This window comes from Macrobrachium nipponense, chromosome 6 (assembly GCF_015104395.2).
Source record: "Macrobrachium nipponense isolate FS-2020 chromosome 6, ASM1510439v2, whole genome shotgun sequence".
Classification (NCBI taxonomy): Eukaryota; Metazoa; Arthropoda; class Malacostraca; order Decapoda; family Palaemonidae; genus Macrobrachium; species Macrobrachium nipponense.
In genome coordinates, this window is record NC_061108.1 from 64882098 (window position 1) to 64904841 (window position 22744).

Consider the following 22744-nt stretch of genomic DNA (forward strand, 5'->3'; position numbering starts at 1 on the left):
AAGAGGGTCGAAAGTGATTGTTCAAATGAAGAAGCGGAAGTCATAGTAACAACAGCAAAGTGAAATCTTTTTGTGAGATGAAGTGAAAGCGGAAGGACGTGTCAACGACGTCAGCCAATGCTCAGTGGTCAATGTAAGTAAGTGAAACTGAGTAAGCTGGACTCGTGGCAGAGCTCCTAGGTGGGGGAATAGGAAAAAAGAACCTCTCTCACTCAAGCTTGACACCCAGGCACCCAGGAACTTTGAAACCTTGGAATACGGTTTATATCTCCTGAAGACCTATGTCACCTCCACTATAGAAAATTAATCGACACTACGGCTCTCCTGACATCTGACACGTTCGAGTGCCGAGAATTAATTTGGGTTAGACCATGTCAAGGGCCTTCTGCTTAATATTAACTATAGGAAAACTTGATGCAAACCTTTGTTTAGGAAAAGTTGGACTGCCTCCCTATTAAGGTAGGCCTTTTGGTTTTAACCAATCAAATCAGTAGTGCCAGACTTTTGAGGACGTCCTATAGAAAGCCTCCATGAATATCCTACAAGAATGCCTGAAGACACACCCTCAATAGCCTGGGCATGGACAAGGAGGCGTTTCCAAATGAGAATCTTACCAATTACTACGGGAAAGATGACAAGAGGTGTTTAGAAGAAAGGGCCATAGCCACTAAAACATAAGGGTTCTTTCAGAAGAGGCCACACCCAGAGTCAAAATCAAGAACCCAAGGGTGGTGCCAAGAAATTGACATCCAAAATGCAAAGGCTCAACATAGGGAAAAGAAGAGAGTGAGAGAGGATAAAGTAGAGCATGGGGGAGAGAAGTGAGAAGGGGGGTGAAGGAGGCGACTGCAGCATATAGACAGTGTGAAGTGTTGATCTGGCCCAAGTGACAATATCGAACTCACATTAAATTCCCCTAGTGCCAAATAGACTTGCAAAGAAAGAAAAGTGGAGAATAGTTTGTCTTGGTCCAAGCACCCAAAAATAAAAGGTGGAAAAGAAGTTATAAGTTTCCCTACCAAGAATAAATACATAATAAGGACACATCAATTTATTTTCCCAATTAATAAAAACTTTATGATAAGAAGATAGCTAACAATCCTTGTGTGAAGCAAATCAATTATATAATTATATCTCATTGTCAACACCTATTCCAGTTGCCCTTCCCCCCCCCCCCCCCCCCCCCCCCCCCCCCCCCCCCCCCCCCCATTCCCCCCCCCCCCCCCCCCCCCCCCCCACTCAGGCCGATTTTGCTACCTTACATTTGTAGCAGTTCCCCTACATACACGAACACACACACAAAACACACACACACACACACACACACACACACATATATATATATATATATATATATATATATATATATATATATATATATATATATATATATATATATATATATACTATATTATATATATATATAAACAGTGGAACCTCGACATACGAAAGTCCCAACTTACGAAAAATTCAAGTTACGAAAGCAAATACGAAGATTTTTTTGCCTCTACATACGAAAATAATTCAGGTTACGAAAGGGTGTTACTGTAAAGTCCCGAGATTCGCCCAGACCACCAAGAACACCATCCTCCCGCTCTCCCATTGGTTCCTGATGCTAGTCACCGCCGTAAGATCCTGCTCTCCTATTGGTCAGCATCTACCCCATCATGCTCTATGTAAAGGCATCATTCGGCCACTCTGTAGCGGCATCGTTATCATACGCACGCAGAATTCGTTCGTTCACATATACCATTTCGTTTGTTAACGTAAATTCATGTCAGTGATTTCGCTTTGTACTTTATCGTGTTGTGTGAGAACTTAATTAGTACAAAACTTAATTATGTATAGACATGGGTCCCAAGAAAGTTGCTGAAGAAGAGGATGCTTTCTATGGAGACAAAGATGGAGATAATCAAGAAGTATGAGGCTGGCATGCGGTTGAGTGTGATCGCTAAGGAATATGGCTGAAATCCATCGACGATAGGCACCATCCTTAAGCAGAAGGAAGCCATCAAAGCAGCTACACCTTCCAAGGGCGTGACTATTTTGTCCAACAAGAGGAGCCACGTGCATGATGAGATGGAGAAGCTGCTTCTTGTATGGATAAAAGACAGAAATCGCTGGCGATACGATAACCGAGACAGCAATCTCCCACAAGGCCAGCACTATTTTCGGCGATTTGATTGCCCAGACCGAAGACGACGGAGGAGAAGGGACATTGATGCCAACCCCAGACTTCAAGGCTTCTCGTGGGTCGTTTGAAAAATTCCGGAAATGGACTGGCATCCATTCGGTGGTGCGGCATGGGGAGGCTGCCAGCTCAGACACGAAAGCGGCTGAAGGCTTTATTAAGACGTTCGACGAGATGACAATCAACGAAGGCTACAGTTCTCAGGAAGTCTTCAACTGTGATGAGACTGGCCTTTTTTGGGAAAAAATGCCTCGTTGGATGTACATCACACAGGAAGAGAAGAACCTACCCGGGCATAAGCCTATGAAAGACAGGCTTACGCTTGCACTTTGTTCCAATGCCTGTGGGGATGGTAAGGTGAAGCCCCTAATGGGGTATCATTCGGAGATTCCTTGAGCCTTCAAGGCCCACAAAGTGCTAAAGGAGAAGATTCCAGTGATGTGGAGGGCTAATGCGAAAGCCTGGGTAACGGGACTTTTGTTCACCTAGTGGGTAAATCTGTGTTTCGGCCTGACAGTGAAGAAATTTTTGGAAGAGAAGCGCCTCCTTCTGAAATGTCTGCTGTTGTTGGACAATGCCCCTGTTCACCCTCCTGGCCTCGAGGAAGCTATCCTAGTGGAGTTTTCTTTTATCAAGGTTCTTTATCTTCTGCCTAACACCACCCCTCTCCTCCAGCTCATGGACCAGCAAGTGATATCGAACTTCAAGAAGCTGTATACGAAACATCTTTTCAAGAGATGTTTCGACATTAACGATACCACAAACCTCACCTTGCTTGAATTTTGGAAGGAGCATTTCGATATCGTTATATGCATCCGACTCATCGATCAAGCTTGGCAGGAGGTTTCGAGGTGAACCTTGAATTCTTCGTGGAGGAAACTCTGGCCTGATGCCATATTCGCCCGAGACTTTGAGGGATTCAACGTGGGCGAAGCTGATGCAGATTCAGAAACAGTTGACAATCCTGAAACTGTTTCGCAACCAGATCTTGACGAGATTGTTGCACTCGGCAAGTCCATGGGGCTGGTCGTCGACGAGGACGACATCAATGACCTTCTCGAGGAACACCAAGAGGGGCATACGACGGATGACCTGAAGGAGTTGGAGGCCATGCAACAAAACGTCGTTCAAGAAGAGTTCTCTAGCAGCGGCGAGGAGGAGGATGAGGACCCTATGACAACAGCAGAAATTGAAGATGCTCTAGCTGCTTTTCATAAAGTGCAATCATTTGTAGAAGAGACACCCCGAAAAGGCTTACACAGGTCGTATGCTTGCGCAGTTTGATGACGTTTGCCTGAGTCATTTCAGGAACATTGTAAAAAGCAGGCGGAAGCAATCTTCCTTGGATAGTTATTTTTTAAAGAGGCCTTTAGTAGGAGTAAGCAAACAGGAAGATCCAAGTGATATGAAAAAACAGAAGTTGAAAGTGGTGAATAAATTGAAATTTTGTAAAAAAAAAAAAAAAAAAAAAAAAAAAAAAAAAAACGTAAATTATAAAAAAGTAAAAAAAAAGTGTAAAAATAAAAAAAAGACAAAAGAAAAAAGAAATTTAATTTTAAGTTTTATGTAAAGTTAAGTGTTAATGTTTCTTTGGTGTTCTTTTAATTTGCTTTATGTATTGTAATTGTGTGTTTTTTTAGATGAGTAATTATTCTAATTTTATTTTATTATTGTAATTTTCAGTTTGAAAATGGGGCTGGTCCAGCCCCATTTTCAAGCTGAAAATTACAATAATAAAATAAAATTAGAATAATTACTCATCTAAAAAAAACATACAATTACAGTACATAAAGCAAATTAAAAGAACACCAACGAAACTCAAGTACCATTTCCAGTAGAGGAAGGAAGACGAGTGACTAAAAAACAAAAACAAACACAAAGGCATCTGTGTTGTTTACGCCAGGTACAGAGGGCTGGAGGCAGTTTGGTTGTTCAGTTTCGGAACAATCGTCTTTATAAAGAGCAATTCGAAGACCGCTAGCTGCTGCGGAGAAGACGCTTTTGAAAGGATCTTAAAGTTTTTATATTCAATATTGATTCTGCATTTCTTTGTGTCGTCACGGATGCTGGAAAATTCAGATGATAATTTGACTGCAGTACGGAAACTTATCCCCCTATGGCAATCTGTTCGGACCTTTAGAGGTCTTCTTGAGGCTCCGATATATTTTCCTATATCACTTCTAGGACAAGTATACAAATAGACAATATTAGATGCCATAAGAGGTTTTAACTTTTCTTTATATTTAAAAATAGATCCAATTGTCAATGGGTTTGTTGGGATCAGATGACATTTTATGGCCGGGCAGTAAGTTCTAATAATCTGTTGCATTTCGGCATAGATATCCGAGATATCCGAGGTGTCTGGGAGCGCTCGACAGTGCGAAAAAATTATTTTGAAAATTCAGCAAAAATATAAATTTTACGCCAACAACGTTCATTTTGCTGTCCTTTTTTCCTAAATGTTAGTATTTTATGGTGGAATAGTCAGAACAAGAGTCCCAGTCCTCTAAATACGAAAAAATGTGAGTTATTTAACGAAAAAAACAAAAAAATCTTTACTTTTTTTATATTTTCGTTCCTAACCCAAAAACTATGAAAGTCAGGCAAATGAATTATTTTTTATGAGAAAGCCAATAAAATTCCCTAAATATCGACATATAAATCAATGGAAAACGAATAAGTCCAGCCTGTGAAAAAATTTATAGAAAAGAGGATAAGAATCATAGCGCTCCGCCCGGCGCATAGTGAGAATTATCGCTAGAAATTTTTTTTTTTTTTATTGAAGAGCCCTATCTCGGTTATTTTTCATTGAAATTCCTTTGTAAATATACGAAAATGTAGAAGACACGTTGAAGAATAAAGGGAAGGTCAAGAAAAATGGCTTTGGATACGGCAACAGTTTCATTTTGACGTTATAAATTGATCGAAACGAAAAAAATTTCTACCGTTGTCAACATTTATTGCTAGAATAGCAATTTTTTTAAGAGCCCTATCTCGGTTATTTTTCATAGAAATTACTTTGTAAATATACGAAAATGTAGAGGAAAAGTTGAAGAATAAAGGGAGAGTTAAAAAAAATGGCTTTGGGGTCACTGAGAGGGAAGTGCAGGTGCGATCAGCTGATTTCATTGTGAGAATTTTACTACGCCAGGGATTTGAGCATGCGCAGTACAGAAACTACTTTGCTGGCGTTTTGATACCCGAGATACACGGTCCAAGGTATGATCTAGCCTATGGAAATCGCTACTTGTCCGAAAATAAAAATAAAAAATGCCCCTACCACACGTACGAAAACTTTCGGTAAATTTTACGTACTGCTATGTCAGTTGGATAGATAGGGGATAGAGTATTCTTACGTACTATTACGTCAGTTGGACATGAAAGGGCTAGATGCAGTCTGAATAGCATTGCTAGGTAAAAGCTTCATGTTCATAAATTTGTGAAGGCATTTATAAAATAAACTACTGGAATAACAGCTATCAGTAAAATATTTCTTTGAAAAGGTGACCTCATTGTGGAATTCAGACCATCCAGACGAAAGGGAAAAAACTCTGTGGAAAAAGAGTAAAAAGAGAGGTCATCTTAAAATTAAAATTACAGAAACTATAGAAATTTGTGCCCAAACCTGTGAACGTCTTCTTTCTGAAAATCGCCGTGTAAAATCCTGAATTATTACTACGAGACACTTCTATATCCAAAAAAGCAAGTTTGTTATCTTTCTCGTAATTAATTGCGAATTTTATATTCGGGTGGGCCAGATTAGCATAGTGAAAAAATAAGTCGGCTCTATATTTATCTTTGAATAAGATAAAGTGTCGTTGACATAACGACAGTAAAATAACGGGTGATAAGCCAGAGGGCAGTTGTCCAGCAACCGCTCCTCTAACTCAAACATAAAAATATTAGCCAGCACCGGGCCAAGGGGACTTCCCATTGCCATGCTATCAGCCTGCACATGAGCTTTACCATTAAAAATAAAGGCAGTGTCCTGCACCGCCAAGGTTAAAAGTTTCGTAAAATTGTTGTAATTAAGACCGTGAGATATTGTGTCATTATCAGTAAAAATCTTATTTAAAATTCACAATTGATTACGAGAAAGATAACAATCTTGCTTTTTTGGATATAGAAGTGTCTTGTAATAATTCAGGATTTTACACGTCGATTTTCAGAAAGAAAACGTCCACAGGTTTGGGTACAAATTTCTATAGTTTCTGTAATTTTAATTTTCAGATAAACTCTCTTTTTACTCTTTTCCACAGCTTCGTTGGTGTATTTTAAATTTGCTTTATGTATTGTAATTGTATGTTTTTTTAGATGAGTAATTATTTTAATTTCATTTTATTATTGTAATTTTCAGCTTGAAAATGGGGCTGGTCCCTGAAACGTTGCTTTGAATAAACGCCCTTATGAAACAGATGTCTCCATTTAAACCTTTGCTGCTATATATATATATATATATATATATATATATATATATATATATATATATATATATATATATATATATATATATATATATATATATATATATACAGTAGTACCTCAGGGTACGAAATTAATCCGTTCCGAAGCGGCCTTCGTAACCTGATTTCTTTGTATCTTGAACCGCATTTTACAAGTAAATTGCCTAATTCGTTCCATGTCCTACAAAAACACCCCAGTAAATTTTATAATAAAGCTAAATTGACCAATAACCAATGAAATACAACAATTTGGACCATTCAATACCAAACCTAACTGTGATTACCTGTAAATAAAGTTCATTAGCGTACAGGGTACAAGAAATACTGTACGTACATATGTAGTAAAATGTGGTTTTCTGCCATTTGTCCTCCTCCTCTGCCGCCACTTTCAGAGATCACCTCACTCGAAAGGTAAGGTTCCACATTTTACTACATACGTTTGTACGTACAGTATTTCTTGTACCATGTACACCTAAATACACTTTATTTACAGGTATGTAGTACATATTAGTAGTAAATGTAGTTTAAGTTAGGTATTGAATGGTCCAAATTGTTGTATCTCATTGTTTATTGATCAATTCAGCTTTATTATAAAATTTACTGGGTGTTTTTGTAGGGCATGGAACGAATTAGGCAATTTACATGTAAAATGTGGTTCAAGATACGAAAAAATCAGGTTACGAAGGCCGCTTCGGAACGGATTAATTTTGTATCCTGAGTACTACTACTGTGTATATATATATATATATATATATATATATATATATATATATATATATATATATATATATATATATATATATATATACCTGTTTTATCAGAAGAATTTATTTACACACACACACAAGCACACACATGGTAAGGACATGCACGAAATGAATATAGAAAATAACCTTATACATAGATGCATAGGAAAACGTAATTTATTAGATTTTAATCTGAGCTTTCCTATGTTCAAGATATCTGTCACTAGGTAGAAAATATACAATATTAATTTTATACTTTGCAGGTAGTATAAAGACTTCGCTGTGAATATCATAAGTACATACAAAGCAATAAATCTGGAAATTTATTCCTGGAGATGAAACTGAGTCAGTATCCATCAAATTTTGCCTCTACTGCCCGTAAGAATGATAAGAAGTAACTCACGAGAACCCTTTGTCTCTCAGCAGTCGACCAACTCTTCCCGTCCCAGCAGCAACGTCAATGACTTTCAAGGCGCCTCGCTTCTCTTGAGGGATTCTGGCTGCCACCTCATTGGCTGCTAATTTGGGGCCAATGTAATTCAATGAATCACAAATCTGGGGAGAAAAAATAGCGAGTAACTGTATAGTTATGGAAAAAGCACCAGGGACTCCAATGCCTTTCATCCTCAGGGGAAAACTAACGCAAAGTAAGTAAACCAAAGAAAAAGAAACTAGGGAATTGATACAATTGTAGTTTCCTGCCACCACTGGAGAATGAGCCAGAGAGTTATAAACCAATCATGATAATACTGCTGATCAAATTAGCCTTCCCCATGGGTTGCATAATAGTGAATTCCCGAGTGTAACACCACGAATAAGTCAGATATGGTAAAACATCCACAGAGTGTCTAGAGTGGACAAACATCTCAAGAGGCAAGGATTTCAATCTTTTCCAAATATGATTTCATATAACCTGTTTATTTCTTCATCAATTTATTTATATAAGTCAAGTTCACTTGATGTATTGAAGTGCGCATATTTCATTAAGTCATGATCAAAGAGTTAAGAGCTAGCATACACCTTTCTCCGATTAACGTAAACTCGTATGAATTTATGATAGCGTAAGGTCATAGTATATGAGAACTTGAGCCCAGTGTTATTGGCCAACGACACTGAGTAGAGGCCTCATTCACACCCATCTTTGCCAATATCACTTCCTATTTGTAGAAGACGTGACCTTGGCCGTTCACCTTATATAGGGCGAGTAAAAGTACTTGTCTTCCTGCTCCTATTTGTTATGCTTTGGAGATTTCAGTACAAAACTACTTCTTAAGTAGTAAAGCTAGCCTTCTTACTTTCGAGAAAGCAATTCTATCTAATTTTAGATTTTGCTTATAGCTACTTGTTGTACCATAGTCTCTAGCACTAACCAGTATACCTGTCGGCCATGATTTGCAGATTCCTGTTTGGAATCTGAGACACATGCTGTGTGTAACCATTCCTTAGCCACACATCTTATAGAGTGGTGAGAGATTTTCTCTGCTTCCAGCATTTGGAAAACACTGCTCGTTCCCGTGTCCGAAGCCATCTCTATGTACACTTCTGGTTCATACACACCTGTGTTTCTGCGCACTTTACGGTGCCTCCTGGAAGCCTTAGCACTTGATTCTGGTGAGACTGCCAGTTCCTACTATGCACTCTTCAGTGCCCACATTCAATTGTCACTGCCACTGACACACCTCAAGCCTTGCCGCTTGCTGTCTGGGGAGAGTGCCAGTACCTACCTCGCACTTTACAGTTCCCCCTGGAAGTCTTCATGCTTGATTGCTTGGTGAGATTGAAGTGCCTATCTATGCACTTTTCAGTGCCCTCACACAAGTGTGCTAGTACCTACCTTAAACTTAATAGTACCCCTAGGAAACCTTCACACCTGATTTCTTGGTGAAAGTGCCAGTGCCTACTTATGCACTTTTCAGTGGCCCCCACACAAGTGTCACCGCCACTGACACACCTCATAAACCCTAAGACAGTAGAATCAATAATCTGTTCAATGTATCACTTGTCCTTAAGAGATAATAAATACCAACACCGTGTTGCAGGCAAACTACCTTAGAGTTGGCTCTATTAAACTTGAGAACAAAAGAGGTCCGATAACATATGTGTGTGTGTGTGTGAGTGTGTGTTATGGAGGAGTTATGGAGATCTATTTAACAACGTCTGTGTGTCCTAGAGAGAGAGAGAGAGAGAGAGAGAGAGAGAGAGAGAGAGAGATAATTGGTGGTTGGATGGTTAACGATTGAATTGGCTGTTGGTGAGTTCTGAGTTGTCTGCTGGTGTTGTTGGAGTTTAGAGTTCTGTATTTTGAGTCAGTCTTTGTTCAGTCTTTGGTGAGAGCTGGTGAAGATCAGTAAGTGTTGGCAGCAGTCTGTGGAAAGTGTTGAGGCATAGAAAGTCATTTAGGTGGTGTGTTATTGGTTTGTTGCTGATTGTTGTTGGGTGTGATATTAGTTGCTTAGAGTTGTTGTGCCTGTGTTGGATTTTTTGTGCTTGTGAGTTTTGTTGAGTTTTGTGAGTTGTAGTTGAGGGATGTTGTTGGGGAGCTGTTGTGGTTTCTTGGTGTTGTTGTGAGTTGTTGAGGGTTGTTATTGGTGAGCTGTTGTGATCCCTTGGTGTTGTTGGTGGGTGTGTGTGTTGCCTTTTTTGTGTTGCTGTTTTTGTTTGTTTGTTTGTTTGGTGTTTTTACGTTGCATGGAACAGTGGCTATTCAGCAACGGGACCAACGGCTTTACATGACTTCCGAACTTGTCGAGAGCGAACTTCTATCACCAGAAATACACATCTCTCACTCTTCAATGGAATGGCCGAGAATCGAACCCGCGACCACCGAGGTGGGAAGCAAACACCATATCAACCACGCCACTGAGGCGCTCTGTTGTTTTTGTGTTGGTGGTTGTTTGTGCAGTTGTCTTTTGTTGTGGTTTGTGTTTCGTTGTGTTGTGTTCCTTTTTGTTGTTGTGTTGTTGAGTTGTGTGGTTGATCTTTGGGTGTTGTGTTGTGGGTTGTGTTGGGTTGGGGTTGGGGGTTCTTGGTTGTGGTCTTGTTGTTGTTGGTATCTCCGGGACCTTGACCAGTGGACAGCACAGCATAGCCCTGAGTATCTGCAGTTGGGTGAGTACATGTGTTTGTGTTTTTGTTTTGTTTTGTGTTGGTATAGGTCAATTATCCTGCGTAAATTCTGTAGTGTAAAGAGGATAGTGTGGCTGAGTGTGAGTTTGGCAGCTGGATTGGTTAAGTGTATGTGTGGGGGGTGGGCGGATTCTGCCACTTGTTTTTAAGATTATGATCCCGCCACAATGTGTGTTTGTGTGTGTGTGTGTGTGTGTGTGTGTGGGTGTGTGGATGTGGGTGTGTGTGTAAAAGTTAACACAAGAGTCAGAAGAGGAATAACAGTTACATTTACCTCATCATAATGTTGAGCCCATTCGGAGTAGGTCTCTATCACTTTATCTGGTGCGTTCCCTGGTACAATAAAACGACAGGCGATCTCGTGTGAAGTTTTTTGGTCCTGGCAGGAAATTCAATAAAACAAAAGGACGGTGTCACATGATCATACAGCGATATAATTCTCTTGACCTCAGATTTATGGTAATTTTGGATTGCTGATGAAAGTTTGCCTTAATCTAGGCATTGATACCAAGTATTTTTTTTAAAACTGAACGAGTTGTATTGCATCCAAGATTAAATATGGAATTTTGCTTTATATTTCAAAAGTTTTAAAGAGCTGAGAATAATAAGAGAAGTCTAAAACTTCCCTTAATCTAGAATAAACTTTAACCTCTTACCATATTTTGGAAGAACTGAAAACAACGACAATAGGAAAACTGATAAATGAGTTGAGGTCAGTGAGCCAGTCTTCCCTCCACAGGTCCTGGGGTCAAATAAAAGAAACGAAAACAAAAATTATCATGAATAAGTAAAGCAGGTACAAATCAACGAACAACTCTCAAATCATACACAATATAGTGATAACTGTAAAAAATTATGAGTGAAAGACATTCTTCAGAGGCAGTTTACTACATCCGTCCACGTTGTTAATTTAATTATCTAAATATTTTGCATCTTATAGTTTTTTCTAGATTGATCAGCAGACTCTAAAAAATGCCACACAACTTCATCGTTTTCTCTCACAGCAGGCGGTCCAGTTTGCTCTGAAGATAAAGACAAAATAATAGCATCACAGATGAACAAATCCTGGCCATGGATCCAGAGAGGCAGGGATAAAGATTCACATCTGTGGATTTGCTCTTATGAAAGTAGGAGACATTTTCCTCTCGTTTTATTTTCATTATTATTGAAGATGGAGGAGTCATCTACTATACGGACGAATGTGCAAAATCAAGCAAAAGCAGACATTTGTTTGGAGAGACAATAAATGAAAAACGAAGGTGCGTAAATGTAAGTAGCACATGTAACAGAAAGTTCTGCGGAGTAAAATATCCATATTGTGAAAAAGGGAAAAGCGAACTGTGAGAAAAATAGATTACATGGAATTACAAAAATACAAATAAAAGAAATAATACTCTTAAGAAATAAAAAAAACTAAATAATAAAAGACAGAATTAGAAAAAGAGTGTCCAAGCTGACCCATCGTGAAATAAACTCAAATCTTAGATTGGAAAGTCTAAACTTCAGGAAATAAGCAACAAGAAGAGTTCATGAAGCACAGGGATAATTTACCCTTCAGGAAATGAACCCAAATGGAAGAGTGTGAAAAATCATGAAATAGTTTATCCTTCAGGAAATAATCTCGAGGCTAGGATTGTGGGACTCCATGGAATAAATAACAGCCTTTAAGGAAATAAGCTCTAGTAAAACACTGAAAAGTCACGAGGTAGCATTCCTTTCAGGAAACAACTTCAAGCTAAGACTGTGGGAAGTAGTCCAGGAGTAGCTTAGTCTTCAGCAAATAAACTTAAACTTTGACTGCAGAAAGCCAACGAAAAATTTACCTTTAATGATTGAACATAAGCCTAGGTGTATGGAAAGCCAAAGGAGATTTTACCTTCAGGGAATAAACACAAACCTAAAAATATGGAGCGCTCAGGATTACTCTACCCTTGAGGAAATAAACTTGAGTCTACGGCTAAGGAACCCCATGGACTCATTCACCCTTTAGGATGTCAACTCAAATCTAAGACTTTGGAATGCTCTGGAATAGTTTACCTTCCGGGAAATAAACTGAAATATTATAAGACTGTGCATTACCATTGGATACTTTGCCTTTCCGAGTTTAAGGGTGTGGATGGCCATGGGATAGTTTGGCGATCTAGAAGTAAACCCAAACCTAAGAGTGTAAGTAAATTCAAATAACAGACATCGGAAATCCCAGTAATATCTTACACTACTTGGAATAGATACCAAACTCTAAGAATTTTGGGAAGCTGTGGAACAGTTTACCCTTCAAAAAGTTTGCAAAGAGTTGTGGAGTAATTTACATCTGGAAATAAACTGGGATCTAAGACTGAATGACTGGGATTAGTTTATCCTACAGGAAATAAATTCAATTCTAACATTGTGAAAAGCTCATAACGAGTTATCCAGCAGGAAGTGGACTAAAACCTAGACGTGGGGAAATCCATGGATAAGTTTTTTAATCTCAAGGAAATGAAAACAAATCTTAGGGTTTAGAAAACCCTGGAATACTTTGCCTTCCACAAAATCTTAAATCTGGGTGTGTGTGTGTGTGTGTGTGTGTGTGTATAAAGCACTGGAATAGCTTAATCTTCAAAAAATGAATTTGATTGCACAAGTGTAAAATGCCCATGGATGGTTTACCCTTCAGATCATTTACCCTTTAAGAAATACCCTATTTTTTATGCGTGTAAGAGTACAGTATAATTTAGGAAATGAATACAGATCTAAGATGATGAAATGCCATGGGACAGTTTGCAGTGCAGGAAATAAATCTACAACTTTGGAAAACCCAGAAATGGATTACCTATCATAAAAAAAAAACTCAATGATCGAGGACAGTGCACGAATACTTTGCCCTTCTGGAAATAAACTCAAATCTAAGAATACTGAAAAACAGAAAAATTTGCCCTTCGGAAACAAAATAAGAATTCAAACGTGTGGTGAGCCACATCAGATTTTACCTTCTGGAAATAAACCCAAATCTAAAATTACGAAAAGCTTGGAATAGTTCACCCTTCAGGAAACATACTCAGATATTAGAGGGTGGATATATCTGAGATAGGTTACCTTCAGGAAGCCAACTTGTCTCTATGACTGTGGAAAGCATTTAGACAGTTTACTTTTCAAGATATAAACTTAGGTCTAAGACTGTGCAAAGTCAAGGAATAGTAGTACAAACTCAGGAAATAAACTTTACTATTAACCTGTGAAATAGTACCATTAAACAGTTTACCCCTCAAAATACTAATTTGATCTTTAACAGCAGAAAGCCATGGGATAGTTGACCACTCAGGAAATAAACTCAAATTCAAGAGCGTGGAGAACCATTGGACCCTTTGCCCTTCGAGAAATGAATTTGAATCTACGTATATGGAAGGACCATGATTAGTTTATCCTACATGAAATAAATTCACACCTCAGTGAGAAAAAATATAGAATTCTTTGCTAAATTAGAATCTCTTGAAAGTCCATAAACAGTGTGTGATTGACGACATAAATTGAAATATACACCTTTAGCAAAAGACAAGGAATAGTTTACCTTTCAAGACATGAGCTCATCTTCCACACTGGGACAAGACATGAAACAGTTTATCCTTCAGTAAATAAATAAAAATCTAAGACTGCAGAATAACGAGGAATAGTTTACTATTCAACATATGAACTCAGATCTAAGCGTTTGGAAAGTCATAGAGCAGTTAACATTAGAAAATAAATTCGAATCCACAACTGCTGAAAAAGCAAGGAAGGTGTAGTACCATTCAAGAAATCAACTCATATATCATAGTTAAAAGTCGTGGAATAATTTGCCCTCCAGGACGTAAATGCAAATCTCAGATGTGAAAAGGAAATGAACATAAAACTAGGGCTGTGGAAATCTAGGGTTAGTAAATAAATTCAAATCTAAGGTGGTGAAGACCCCAGGATGAGTTGATCCATCAGGAAATAAACTCAAATTTAAGAGTGTGGAAAACAATGAGATAGTTTACCCCTTTGCTATGGAATTTAAGTTTTGTTTTAAAAGCTTTGTATTGCGTTACTACACTCGTTATGGTAACGCATGCTTAGGAGTTACAGTAGTTGATATTCATGACCATAGATGGCGTTGTATGGGTTGTCTAAGACCCTCGGTGGTACTGGTAAGTCGTTCTTGTTGCTTCTTGAGTGAGTGGTGCTGTGAGAAGGGTGTTCCACTCCCGAGGATGTAATGCAATGAATTGAACTGAATATGGAATTTAGGCCAAAGGCCAAGCACTGGGATCTATGAGGCCATCCAGCGCTGAAACGAAAACTGACAGTAAAAGGGCTGATAGGTGTAACCGGAAGAAACCCTCAAAGAAGTTGCACTATGAGTTAATTGTTAGGAGAGGATGGAAACGAAAGTAAGATGGAAGGAATGAGAATATGAAAGGGACGCCAGGACAGTAAAAGGAACGAAAGCGGTTGCAGCTAGGGTTCCAATGGGAACTTTTGAAGTGCAAGCGCAGATGAAAATGCATTACTGCCTTAGTACGATTCTCCTTTCATTGATACATATCTATTTATTTATTAATTTTCTTTTTTTTAACAAGTGGCATCTCTTCTCTATATATTTATCTATACCTTCTCTTACCTCTTCCAAATGAGAACCATATTCTTTGAAAGCTTGAATTTCAAGTCAATGGCTCCTGAGGTCCTGTCCCATATGAATAGGTTTCATCCTCTGAATAATACTAATAATATTAATAATAATAATAATAATAATGCCACTCGTACATTTACCAAGGTACTGTCCCTCCCCTGCCTGCGTGGCAAAATACTCATCGTGGATGTAATTGACAGATGCGAGTAGAAAAGAGAGAGAGAGAGAGAGAGAGAGAGGCGAGACGAGCGAGAAGAGACGAGAGAGAGAGAGAGATAGGATAGAGAGAGAGAGAGAGAGAGAGAGAGAGAGAGAGAGAGAGAGCGAGATTTCTGACTGCCACCAAAACTCATGTTTATCTTAAGAAATTTTCATCAAATGTGGCGACAAACTGAGCATAAAAAATCCTCATTATATTTTTGTGGTATTTCTCTTAACTTTGAAATATTCACATTTTCATTATAAGATGAATATTTGACAACAACCGTCGTGACACTTCGTTGAAGGTGGTCTGTGCTTCCTCTCATGAGTGATGGAAGTTTTCTTTTCGTCTCTCTAATAAGTCTCATCGCCGCCATGCAGCTTCTTCTCAGACGGCTTTTATAAAGCAAATATAATTTTATGTGTCTTTTGCAAAAGTTGTGTTAAAATAGAAGAGTCCTTACCGCAACAGAAGCGTCAGATTTATGGAGAGTTCCACAGATGTTTCCGCTGGTGGCGAAGTTTCGAGGCAAACTAACCGTGTAGCTGTAAATTTATAGCTGTCTTGCACTCACCTTGAGAAACCCCGCCCCCTCACTCAGCTGACTCTACTGATAAGTTTATATATTTGCAGCATTTACACCCATGAGTCATCTGGAATTCGGCATCCTCGGACAGTTAAAGCTATCATAGTCTGAAAAGGAAAAATTAGTGCAATATTTTAAGACGCCATGTAAAAAAAAAAAAATGGGAATCTGTCCAGCTATCAAACCGTTGACCAAGATAAGATTCAGACCCAGTATCGTTCATTTTGTTCCTTTGGTTATACATTGAAAGTTTGCATTGTTAACACTCCTTCCTTCAAATATTTAATATGAAATAATCGTACTACTGGTTTTTAGAAGTCTGAAGGTGTTTCTCGCTGATGACTGGGGAAATCATGAAGTAGCCATTGTGGGAATAATCTGTTTCCCCTCCAGTTGTACAGTCCCGAGAGAGAAAGTCTCGCGAATTCCTCGTACTCTGTTCATTCTGTTCGGTTGGGAATATTTTCTTAACTCTCATAATAACCAGTTCATTTTATTTATTAAAGATTCCAAGCGATGACTGGCTCATTTTTGTCTGTGTATATTTCCAAACATGAAGGAAAAAGGAGAAGAAAAAAAACGCGATAGCTGAAGACGTAGAAATGCACATATTGTCAGAATGGGGGCTCCAGATTACAAATAAAACAGACTTCTCTCACAACATTCATGACTAATGCACTATGGAGGGAATTCATCCTCAAATCAAACACAATGCTGATAATATGGGGAGAAATCTAATGCTTAAGTTGAATAGCTTTTAAGGATGATATACTGGCGAATGTCCGCCCTTCCATTACAAAAATCTCTATATCCATATGTCCTCTCTTTTCTTCCAGGAACTAAAATGTAGAGCATTTTACGCCCTTTCTTTTGATGTATATATGTCGGGAATCCGTTCCCTCTATGTAAAATTATTCATGTATTTTCGTCTGTGAAGAAACACATTCACAGCGGGGGCTCTGTCCCTTTTTGTTTATGTTTGTTCGTTCGTGTGTGATGGACACTACGCTTCCGTCCGCATGCCGCCTTATGTAAAGCTTCATTTGCCGAATAAAGTTATGCTGAGTTTGCTCGCTCTCCTCAAATTACTCAGACCTCACAATTAGCTTATTGAAGATCTTCGTTGATCTTGGACAAAAGGATGTTCATTAGAGAAGTGAGAAATTGAATTCAGAAACGAGGGAGAGTTTGTTTGGCCCGGAGGAAAAGAACTGGCTATAAGAATGTAACTTAGACGTACAGTGGTGCTCAAATCTCATGCGACATGATTTTATTTTGTATCGTCCAGATTCTCAGACTCAACGTGATTTTGCCAAGTAGTGTTATACTTATTTTTCTAATGTCATACATGTCGAAAAGTTTGTGAATTCACAGCTAGTCCAATTTTCCTTATGGTTATATAAATATGATCCCTTTTATGCATTGGTATAAATCGTAATCTGCGTGATTTGAACTGATTTTCTTTTTTTACGCTGCTAAGTTGAAAGTGCGGTGTGATAAGGTTAGCTGTGCCATCAATGAAAGTACACTTTACATGCTCCTCGGACTGGTCAACATAACTACGTCTGCTGCATTATGACAGTAGACCTAATAAGCTCAATAGTCATAACAACATTTTCAACGTAGGAATATGAGTTAAAACAAGTTTTCTTTGAAAGTTGAAGTTTTCGGCTGTGTTTAAGCTGCTTGCATGTTGCAAAATGTTTTATAGGCCTAATAAAAATAATGTAAGCCTTCTGAGATATAATCTGTAATTAATGAATCTATTTGTAGAGATTATCTGTTTTTTGACAAATACAATAGGAATATGAATTACAACCAGTTTTCTTTGAATGTTGAAGTTTTAGGCTGCGTTTAAGCTGCCTATATGTTGCAAAATGATTTATAGGCCTAAAAGAATAATCTAAGCCTTATGAGATGTAATGTTACTAATGTTTTTATTTGTAGAGATTACCTGTTCCTAGAGGAATAAAAGATGATGATTTTGATTATATGGAGAAGATGACTATTAATCGAAATATCATAAGTATTAATATCAAGGCGTATGGAACACTTGTTTTTCAACTGGTTTAAAATATTATTTTCTTAAAAGTCCTTCTCCTTGCTTTTGGTGTATAATTTATTCTTTCGTAAGGTTACTTGAAGAACAAGAATGAGTAGATAACCTCATTTGCTTTCTGGCCAGAAATTGTAATAGAGAGATGTGACTGTTAATTGTAAAGTAAAGAAATCTAACACCTAGGCCTAAGAACAATATCTTGGCTTTGACAAAAGAATAATTGCATAGGCGAATATTTGCTAGTATGCCATAATTTTTCAAATATTTAAGAATTATAACAATTAATTATGTATGAAAATCCAACTATTCCTGTAACATATAAAGTAAGTTTTTTCAAGATAATTTCATTGTCGCTACTCAGTGTAGACCTACTTATGTTACACCCGGTGGTTGTTGTTGCACAGACACTAATGATACGTCACACACGCTCCCCTCACACGTTGATATCGGTAGGCGCATTCTACTTTTGTATATTCATATTTATATTTTTTTCAGCATTGAGGTGAGAAAGCAATCAAGTAGGACTATTTCAAATTTTATGTTGGCTTTGGAAGCATTATTAATGTTATGACAATTTTTTATTAACATTTGAACTGATGCTTGATGACGACTTCATTTTGGTCAAATGCTTCAGCGATTTGTGAACGAAAGTTTTGAAAATGTTTCGAAAGAGTTTTTTCTTAAATTTGCTACACGTGACATTTTCTTACAGTTTTGACATATATGACAGATTTCAATCTTATGAAACATATTATGTCCATATTGTATGCAAAAATCGCGTTCCGCATTGAAATAATAGATAAATATGGAGCATGCTAGGTTGCCAGTTAGTGAATTTTGAACGAAATCCTATGGAGTCATGTCGCATGAGATTTGAGCATCACTGTACCTGGATGCCTTATGGTGTGTAGCTCAATATGAGAAGATGGCGTTTGGTTTTGTCCGAGTCTTGTGGCGCACCAGCAAAATGCCTTTGTTTAGGCCTATGGAAAGGCCCGGACGAAAGGTCTGTCTGTGATGAGCAACTAGCAAGGAGTGAGGGTGAACCAGGGCGCAGAACAGTCGCTTTGGGGTTAAGTTCCCCCCCGCCCCCCATTGGCAGGTCATTCTGGAAACAGGCATACGGCCACTAACAAGGTCAAGGTAGAACAAATCTTAAGACTAGACCTAGGAAGGGCCTACCTAGCTGCCCAATTTCCTTTGTGTTATGTCCCTAGTGCTTAATGGATCTATACCCTCCCGCAAAACTACGAAGAGGACCAGAAATTCCTATCTCCCTTGTCTGGCCTTGTCTATGCTGACTTCCCTAAATTCCCCCCCCCCCCTCCCCCACCTAAAGTCGTACGATGAAGGGGGTAAAATGGCTGCTGCTTCTGGCTTAATTTTAATATCAATTTCCGGCGAGGCGGGATAAAAAACATGAAATTACACACTAAATTCCGTGATCCTAAGTCTCCTCAACTATAAAACTAATTAGTCTCCACATCTGGAGAGAATATTATGGTGGCAGGGAATAACTGGATCCAATTCAGGCAAAAGTGGAAGGCAGAGTTTCAAAAAGACCACTCAAGACATCAGAAGTGGGCTAATGGCCATGATCACAATTATTAGATTACGATACAATTAATTATATTACCATGGGAAAGAGAGTTCCCCTTGGCTGGTACTGGACCAAGGGTGCAGCAGGAGGAAGTTTCAGATAATTCAGGCGACTGCAAGACAAGGTAAACCAGAAAGCATAGCATCCACAGGCATGTACCAAAAGTATCAAGGAACAACTCCAACGGTACTAGCAGGGAACAAGCAAACTACCATAGAAGAGAAAACAAGGTAACACAAAAAAATGGCCATACTTAGATGATTAACTTTTAATATTTAACCAAATACATTAATCACCTATCATTAACTGGCAACAAGATATATATATATATATATATATTATATATATATATATATATATATATATATATATATATATCAATGTAGCACAAAGAAACACGTGCTTGAGAATATCCTAAAATCCAAGGTAGATATGTGAGTGAATCTGGGGACTTGGAACAAATACTTTAGTAGTTTTTTTCTACATTCTCAAGTTCACACTGAATTAAGGAAAGGTTAAACAGGCTTTTTATACACAGGGAAGGCGGGGTAACAGTTTGCTAATCTTAACAGAATGTTCTTTGAGCAAACATGATGTGGAGAGAGGATCAAGAGCTAATCCACGGTGGAGATTCATATTCCTCATTGACGTGGCTTCAGTAGAAATGGACTCCAACAGATTCCTGTTACTTTGGTCATTGATTGTGTGGATTAGCGATGCCTTATTCCAGTTAATGGCTTGGCCTCTCTTAAGCTAATAATCCATGATTCCACCATTTATTAAGCCTCTTGAAATGGTATATTGTGCCGTGAGCGTCGCATTTTAGAATTTTGACCTATATAAATCTTATTACATCTTTGCAATGAATACTGTATACAAAATTGTTTGAATTTGGTGGGCTTTTTTAAGTAGTTTATTTCTCAATATAGCATTATATTTAAATACAAAGTTAATATCAATAGTTTTTATAATGGATACAGCAGGAATGAAATTAAGATGAAATAGTACATAGAGAATATTCTTAAATTCTTTGTTAATATTGGTTGGATTGTAATATGTCAGTTTTGCTTTATTCTTACAAATTTCCAAAGAATATGGAAGGTAACATAATGAATCTCCTATTTTATCAATAATTTTAAATTCATCTACCAAAAATTCAGGACTACAAATTCTAAGAGTTTTGAAATACATACTGGAAAAAGTTAGCGTGGTTAGAGTAAATATGAATATATGGCAAGTTATTCAGAGGTTTCCTATATACTTTAAAACAAAAGGTGGTGTTATTTCTAATACTAAGACATCCAAAAATGGTATGCAATTATTTTCTTCATATTCTATTGTGAATTTTGTGGATGGTACAGCATTATTGATTGTATGCAGGAAATCAGGAGTATTGTGATCCTGAGTCAGTCATTTTCTTTTATGCAAAATAAGCTATTTCGTGATTGATCTAGGATCTAACCCTTTGGGCAAGTTGGCGATATTTTGGGGGGCAAAAATAAAACATTCATAGCAGTACACGATACCCTATGCTAACCATCACTTTGAACAAATTAACACTGGAAAAAAATCACATTCATCCATAATGTTACGTAAATATTGGCTCTCTTTAAGATTAAAAATCACACAAAATCATCCACTGGAAAATATTTGGTGCTTCAGTTGTTAGTACAGCTATTATGTGCTATGAAGATATAACTAAATTTCTTTACTTAGCTTTTATAAGGTTATAGTTACGTTAATTTGATTTGATAAAAGTGACAGAGGAAAACCAGTTCTATTCAGACTCCTTTATGGAATGTAATTCGACATCAATAAAGGACAAAAAGCAGAATCACTCACTACTCTTGGCTAAATAAAAATTCAAGTATGCATTTTTATTTCCGCGCATTTTTTATCTAATTAGTTACAATTTTCCCATCCACACACAGAAACTTCCGCAATTTCCGTCTCACACAATTCTTTACAAAATACCAACTAGACAGTTTTCAGATTTCACTTTAAGCCACAGAATTAACTACCAATCTTTACAAAGATGAAGCAGTTCACCTTAATTGTTGCTGACAAAATGTTAACATTATTCCTTCCAAAACAACACCTCTTCGAATAATGGAAGTATAACATGAAAATGATGAGCTGACGGAGAATTCAAGTTACCATGAGTAGTTGGCATACATTTCATATGCTTGCAATTCAGTTGCCTCTAGATGTCTCTGCCTGTGTCATCATTTCCCATTTCCGGTTTCGAAAACATCCTTTATAGTACATCATTACTTTGATAACTTTGTCATTACTTCAGTATAGGCATGTTGGCACCATTTCCCTCAGACTACGTCATTGCTTCTGGTATCAGCACTTCTTTCAGGCTAAGTCTTTGTTTCCGATACCAGCGTTCGCTTCAAACTAAAGGTGCGTCCTTTAGTTCAAACTAAAGGTCCGTCGGTCAAACAATGTCCGACGGACAAACATTGTTACCATATCATAGGCGAAGCAGGATGACGTCAAAAGTGTTGAAACGATGGAAGTAGATCTGGCAACAAACAGTGGTACCAGATAAGGTTGTATACCAGCGTTTTTTACTCTGCTCACAAGGCAAAGGCCAGCAGACAATTCTTAATTGGTAACAATGTTTGTCCGTCGGACATTGTTCGACCATGTGGACGCACCATAAGTCCTTGCTTCTGATATCAGCGTTTTCTTCAGACCAAATCTTTGCTTTGAGAATCATCATTTTCTTCAGACTAAGTCATTACTTCCGGTCACAACATTTCCTTCAGATTAAGTTATTGCTTCTGGTATTAGCATTTTCTTCAGACGAAGTTATTGCTTCCAATATCAGCATTTTCTTCAGACGAAGTTATTGCTTCCGATATCAGCATTTTCTTCAGACAAATTTATTGCTTCCAATATCAGCATTTTCTTCAGACAAAGTTATTGCTTCCAATATCAGCATTTTCTTCAGACAAAGTTATTGCTTCAATTCATTTTATTTGCTTCCAATACAAATTTTTTTAGAGTTTTGCTTCCAATATCAGCATTTTTTTTCAGACCAGTTTTTTTATTGCTTTTCCAATAGCAGCAATTTTTCTTTTCAGTTATTGCTTCCAATATCAGCATTTTCTTCAGACAAAGTTATTGCTTCCA

General features: G+C 37.7%; 1 protein-coding gene across 3 annotated transcripts in view; it reads right to left on the bottom strand.

The window, feature by feature from the left end:
- LOC135216848 (uncharacterized methyltransferase Sca_1399-like) overlaps window positions 1-22744 on the bottom strand; it is a 97601-nt gene that overhangs the window by 12822 nt on the left and 62035 nt on the right. The window contains exons 1-4 of one of the 3 annotated variants that reach the window (XM_064252358.1): window positions 15819-15899; window positions 11183-11268; window positions 10801-10905; window positions 7804-7955 (exon numbers count right to left, since the gene is read on the bottom strand). In XM_064252358.1, coding sequence (XP_064108428.1) covers window positions 7804-7955; window positions 10801-10905; window positions 11183-11185 — 260 coding nt within the window. In that variant the 5' untranslated portion in view covers window positions 11186-11268; window positions 15819-15899. Of the gene's footprint in view, window positions 1-7803; window positions 7956-10800; window positions 10906-11182; window positions 11269-15818; window positions 15900-22744 lie in introns of those variants that run through there. The other 2 variants (XM_064252359.1, XM_064252360.1) reach the window with 2 other exon arrangements.